The sequence below is a fragment of the Equus quagga genome, chromosome 7 (genome assembly GCF_021613505.1).
Source record: "Equus quagga isolate Etosha38 chromosome 7, UCLA_HA_Equagga_1.0, whole genome shotgun sequence".
In the NCBI taxonomy this organism is placed as follows: domain Eukaryota; kingdom Metazoa; phylum Chordata; class Mammalia; order Perissodactyla; family Equidae; genus Equus; species Equus quagga.
The window spans coordinates 135,167,925-135,174,182 of NC_060273.1; the positions used below are offsets into that span (position 1 = coordinate 135,167,925).

The following is a 6,258-nucleotide window of genomic DNA, read 5'->3' on the forward strand; positions in this document are numbered from 1 at the left end:
TGGCTTGGTGGACGTGTGTGCCGCTGTGCAGGCGGCCGCTGTGCTTTCTCTGCCCCTACCGGAGACTTCCGTTGGGTCTCTAGTCTAGCCCCAGACCTCAAGACTACCGGCTGCCTCCTCCTTTCCTTGGTGTGGCCGCCCCTCTTCCCTCCCTTGGAATTCCAGCTCTGGAGACCACGGCAGAGTCCCCAGGAGTCTCCAGGAGTCTCCGAGCTACTCAAGCCGCTACCTCCTCCCATCCTGGCCCATGGCATCGCCCATCCAGCCCCCGTGCCTGAGACCCACCACCAGAAATCCAGCACAGTTCACAGGCTTGTTTGATTGTTTCTTCTTTTTTTTTGTTTTGTTTGTCACTTTCCCCGTTGTTTGCAACTCACAAGCTATGACTAAAATAATTTCTTTCATAGAAAGAAAAGGAAAAAAACAACAACACATCTGTTTGTCTAGCTCCAGTGTATGGTGGATATAGCAGCATCGGAAATAAAATTAAAACAAAAATGCAAAATTCAAGGCAGAGGAAGGTCGAGTCCCCCGAGGGGAATGCACAAAGGCTCCTCCTGCCTGGAGGGTGGGTCCTCAGGGGCAGGGGTAGGGGGACGTTTCACAGTGGCAGAGGCTGAGCGAGCAGGGGTCTCGCGTGGCAGCACCTGGCCGGAAGTCCATGTGGGCGCTGGTGTAGGAGAGTGGCCTCTCTCGTTCCCAAGCCAGGTGGACCAGTCAGAAGGCGAGGAGGGCCGAGCAGCCAGCCAGAGGCTCCAGGACAACGGCCAGGGATAGGCAGATCTGGCACACCATAGCCGTAGCAGCAGGACCCGGGGGCGAGTCCTGGCCATGAGGGGCTAGGAGGGAGACCACGCCTCTTGGAGCTGTGGGTTCTCTGTCTGCAGCACCGTCATGGGCTTATCCTCCCCAAATTCCCAAACAACTCGATCCAACCCAAAGTGAGCCTCCGAGGCAGGTGAAGGAGCTGGGCGGCCGGGATGGTGGCACAGGCCAGTGGCTCTGGGCTCCCTTCCTGTCTTCCCCTTACAAGAGGCTGTGGAGGAGGGACTGAGGGAGGTGCTGAGGCCAAGAAGGAGGCAAGGGCAGGGCGGGTCAGCAGGCTTTGCTTCTCTCCGTGGATGGAGGGACCCGGTGCAGGTGGGAGATGTTAGGAAGAAGGGAGGGACAGGTGGTGGAACATTGCGACAGCTGCAAAGTAGAGGGCACAGCTGATCAGGCCTAGAGAGCCCTGGCTGGGGCCTGGGCCACAGTAGGGACGGTCACTGGGAAGAGGCCCGGATGTCTGACGCCAGGGCACAGGGCCGCCGGGGCAGAGCGGGGCCTTCGGGCCAGGCCGCTCCTCGGCCTCCCGCTGTCAGGCTCCATCTCCTCCCCCAGACGGAGCCGGTGCCGTTAGTGGGGCTCTGCAGGACGAAGGCTCTCCCCATAGGGCCGACCCCAGGTCGAGGGAGGGGTGCCATAGGCCTCCTGGCGCCCGAAAAGTTCCAGGGCGCTGCACTGGGAGGCTGGCCCCCAGACCCCAGAGGAAGCAGGGACCAGATGCCACCGCACCAGTCTCCGCGGCTGGTTCCACCAGGAGAGCCCTCTACACAGACGAGGCAGGAGGCGGATGGAACCCAAGAGGTGGGCTGGGGAGGAGGGGGATGGAGGGCTGAGTCCACAGCCCAGGACCCAGTCCCCTCACGGAGCCCGCCCAGGAGCCCGCCCCACGGGGAGGAGCCCCACTCACCCCTGGAGCCCCGCCCCTCTCGGGAAGCCGCGCCCGCCCCAGGGGACCCCGCCCCCATCAAAAGCCCCGCCCACAAGGGAGCCCCGCCCCAGGGGACCCAGGCCCCACCGGGAGGAGCCCCACCCCCAAGGGAGGAGCCCCACCCCAGGGGACCCCGCCCCCAGCAGGAGCCCAGAATGTATCGGGAGAAGCCCCGCCCCCACTGGGAGGAGCCCCGCCCCACCGGGAGGAGCCCCGCCCCTCTCGCGGAGCCCGCCCGCTACTTGCAGGTGTGCACGTCGTAGACGCGCGCACACTCCTGGCAGCTCACGTAGCAGCACCAGTGGAAGACGCAGTGGCACTTCTCCCGGCGCCGCTCGCTGCGCGCGTTGTGGCCGCGGCCGCAGCACAGCAGGTCGCAGCCGTCGATGCCGTGCGAGCTCACGTTGCAGGTGCGGTCGCGCGTGCCGAAGGAGCCCGTCTCGGGGTTGGGCTCGCAGAAGTTGGGCGAAGCCTCGTAGTAGACCAGGTCGCGCTCCGTGGGCACCTTGAAGTGGGTGTAGCGCGGCCGCAGCGTCTCCACCCAGCCGCGCGACTCGCGGTGCTTCTCCACCACCATCTCCGAGGCGCTGTCGTACTTGTCCTTGAGGAAGTCACCGATGGCGCGGAAGTCGGGCTGCGACCACCAGCAGGTCTTCACCTCGCAGCTGCCCGACAGCCCGTGGCACTTGCACTTGAGGTGCATGTGGCTGGCGATGGCCTGCAGGGGCGTGCGAGCGGGGGCGTCAGGGCCGGCCGGCGCCCGGTGGGTCTGCGCGGGACCGGTCTCCTCGGCCGTGCTCCTTGCCCACAGTCCCCGCCAAGCTCGCCTGGCAAAAGCGGCCCCCCTGTCAGCTCGCTAAAGCGCCCTCTCCGTGGGCTCCAGCGCCGCCCCTTCGCGCGCCGTCTCTGGGCACCCGAGATCGCCAGAGGGCAGGGCCTAGGAGGGCCCCTCTTTCGTGGGCTGCATCTACTTCTACAGCAGCTATGACCCAGTGAAGGAAGGAAGGGGCTGTGACGTGTGGGGGTGGCGGTGCCAGCGTGCAAGCAGGAAGACGTTCATTCTCACCAGGAGAGCCCAAGACCCCCAGCCCGGAGGAGGTAGGCACCAGCTGCTGGCAAGGCTGGAAGCTGACCAGAGCGTGGGTAACGGGAGTGGCTTGAGCAGGGCACCTTCAGGGCCCAGGAAGCTGGGTTTATCGGACTGTAGGGGACTGCAGGGTGGCAGAAAGAGGAGGAGAGAGGCAGTGCTGGGGGTCAGGCTGTGGGGCTTGGGTGCCAGAGGGTGACCAACCAGCAGCGCCTGGGGAGGAGTGCGTGTATTTCTCCCCGTGGCATCGGGGAGCTCCAGGTTCTCTTTCCTTCTCTCTTTGGGGGAAGGAGGTGGATGTGGTGACTTCATCAGAAGGCCTAAGGCTGCCCTGTCCACTGTGGTGGGCAGAGGCCATGCATGAGCCCCTGACATGGGGCCGGTCCAAACCGAGAAGTGCTGTGCATGCAAACCCCACACGGGGCTCCCCAAGTCCCTGGAGTGCATACAAGAAGAGGGTGTGAAAGATCCCAGTCAGCACGTTAGTGCTGCTTGCATGACTGTGACGGTGAAATGTTGGATGTTTGGGTTAAATAAAATGTAGTGTTAAAACAAATTTTCACCTGTTTCCTTGTTAACTGTGGTTGAAAATTTCTAACTACATATGTGGCTCCCATGACACGCCTACTGGACTGTGCTGGCCCAAGGCTTCGTGTGGGCTCTGCGCCCAGATGCTGCCTCCCCCCCCCCCCCCCCACCGTGTCTTCAACCCTCCCTCTCACACTGTCCCTTTCCTGTGGCATCTGTAAATCGCCCGCTCACGTTCTGTCCAATCTCCATTTTCTTCTCTTTTCCGAAGAGGAGCCGCCACTTCCCATCTGTGCCTCCTCAGGCTCGGTTTCAGTTTTACTTTCATCAAAGTCGTATGTGCACCTGCTTTGGAGTCCAAGCGTTCCTAAGACCTGCTGAGAAGAATGGAGTTCTGCCCATGCTCAGCACCTCCCCAACCACCAGGCAGCGCCTTGCCCCCTCGCAGCTCTGGGAGATGAGTGTCTTGCCGCTTCCTGATTTTCAGTGTTGGGTGCTGTCTGCTGACCTCGCCACGAGGAGGGGATTTAGGTCTCAACACATCACCACTCTGATGCACTTTTGTGCCCTAAAAACTACAGCATGATCTCAGTTAGGTCACTATTTGGTGCCTAGGGTATCGGAAGGGTGTTAAATGTCACACCCAGCAGAGCCATGTGATACATTCTGATTACTTTTCCTTTCCTGCAAAATGTTTCGTTGTTGCTGTCTTTCAAGTACTTATCATGGATTCAGCCTCAAACTCTCCCTTGATTGTCTAAATATCCTCTTCAAGACGTTCAGACACACCAGGTGTTCTAAGAAGCTTTCATCTTCTTGGAGACTTCTTTCTTGGAGGCTTCTGGTAAACTTTGCAAAATGTGCAAGTCTAAAAACAAATATTTTCTACTTGAAAAGTTGAAAAGATTCTTTAGCTGGGTATAAAATTCTTGGCTTATTTTTCCCCTCAGAGTTCTGAGAGCATCGCCCTGTTTCCTTCCAGCTTTCATTGTTCTTGGAAACTCTGATGCTGACTTGATTCCTGATCCTTGCGTGAAACCCAAGCCTTCTTCTGGGAAGCTTGAGGGGCCTTCTGTGTTGGACCTCATGATGGTGAGTCTGGATGCTGGCTCCCCTTTGTTGTACTGGTCACTTACTGGGCCTGTTTTGTCTGAAACTTGTGGCCTTCACTCCTGGGAAGCTTCCTGCCTTATTTCTTTGCCAACTTCCTCATCTCTGTGCTCATCACTGTCTCGCCAGAACACACCTTCCATATTTTCTATTTTTCCTATTTTCCACCTCTTGGTCTTTTTTTCTCTACTTTAAGGGAAGGATGTCTCAACTATCTTCCAAACTTTCTGCTCAGAGTTTTCTTTCTGCTGTCCCATTTTTAATTTCTAAGAGTTTTTTTCCCTCTGAATGTTCTTTTAAATTAACATCCTGTTCCAGTTTCATGGATACAGTGTTTTCTCTCTGAGGATAGTGACAGTTTTTGAAGTTGTCATCTCTCTTTACAATGCCTCTTCCCACAAGTTTTGCTTTTGTTTCTTTGTTTTGATCTGTACCTTGTGGTTGCTGGAGGCTGTCCTTGGATGTCTGTGATCCTTGCCTGCCTGTTCATATTTAAAAGCGGGGCACTTGGAAGCTCCTGTGCATGGGAGGAACTCATCAATGTGGGCCCTCACCACACAGTGTCCTGGCCACGCCATTTCGCTGGGGAACCCCCAGGCTGGTATCTTTAAGTCTCTTCTCTTGGGTTCATCCAATTCCCAGGGGAGAATCCTCCATTCTCCTGTCCAGGAGGTAACTGAGCTTCACTGTGGTGTTAGGAGATTAGGAAGAGAAATTCACGTGTAGACAGACTCTCCCACCTGGGCAACCTCGCCCTCTGTGAGGTGTGCCCGGCGTCCCCCAGTCCAGACACTGTCTGCCTCGCCCTTCTGAGAATAAGCCTGCAGACTTCTGCCATGCTGAAGGAGAGGTGCCATCTGGATTCGGGGAGTTGGACAGGAGAGCTGGTGGGTTATAAAGTGCGGCCTCTACTTCTCAAGATCCCTGACATGGGAACGCTTGGGTTGGTTCTCAGTTTTCCCCTCCACTGGCTTGAGACTCTATTTTTGGGTTGACTAAGACCCAGGTATTCATCTGTCTGCTTTTTAGCTTTCAAAGTTCTGTTGCCATTGTCACCCTTCTGTTTTCCGTGTCCTCAAGAGTTACTTATTTTCAGGTTCACTCGTTGCCATGTCAGAGGTTCTGGGAGGGCGCAGAGGAAGGCAGCTCTGCTTGCCCTGATGTCACCAATGCCCTGGAGGTGCAGAGGGACCCCTGGCGCTTGGTTTCTCATCTTTAACTGGAAGTCCCCATTCCTTCTTCAGTCCTACAACCTCTAGTGATTCTTTCCCAAATCTGTTGTATTGTGTTTATAGCTTCCAGTTCCCTGCTGAAAGGCTCAAGCTGGCACTTTCACTTTGTGAACATAAGTAAGTGTAATTTTTCCTCACAATCTGTGCCTAATAATTCCAGTATTTGGAGTCTTGTTTCTGTGGCTTTTACTGATCATCGCTCATTTGGCATCAGCTCATGTGACAGGTTATCTTTGATTATGTGTTGGACATTGTGTTTGAAAAATCCTTTGTAGAAAACTTTCGCAGCCTTTCATGAGGTTATCATCCTCTGAAGAGAGTGCGCCTGCTTTCCTAGGTGTGTGGGGACCAGCAACTTGGGAGCACCTTAACACATCCTGAGCTCCAGAGCCTTCCCCAGCCTGCAGAAGTGCACGGGGCCGCCCTACTACAGGGTTCCCTCACTGCTCAGGGTCCTTGCATAAACCAAGCACTGATTTCCCAGAGACAGCACTGTAGGGGGCCCCACAGCTCTGTGAGGCTGGAGAAGACTCCACTCCCATCATGCT

General features: G+C 56.7%; 1 protein-coding gene across 2 annotated transcripts in view; it reads right to left on the reverse strand.

Annotated features, from left to right (window-relative positions):
• Positions 1 to 351: 351 nt before the first annotated feature.
• Positions 352 to 6,258, reverse strand: part of WNT3A (Wnt family member 3A) — a 42,002-nt gene continuing 36,095 nt past the window's right edge. Inside the window, exons 4-5 of one of the 2 annotated variants that reach the window (XM_046665454.1) lie at positions 2,043 to 2,471; positions 352 to 1,631 (exon numbers count right to left, since the gene is read on the reverse strand). In XM_046665454.1, the coding sequence (XP_046521410.1) occupies positions 1,263 to 1,631; positions 2,043 to 2,471 (798 nt within the window). In that variant the 3' untranslated portion in view covers positions 352 to 1,262. Of the gene's footprint in view, positions 1,632 to 1,991; positions 2,472 to 6,258 lie in introns of those variants that run through there. The other variant, XM_046665455.1, reaches the window with a different exon arrangement.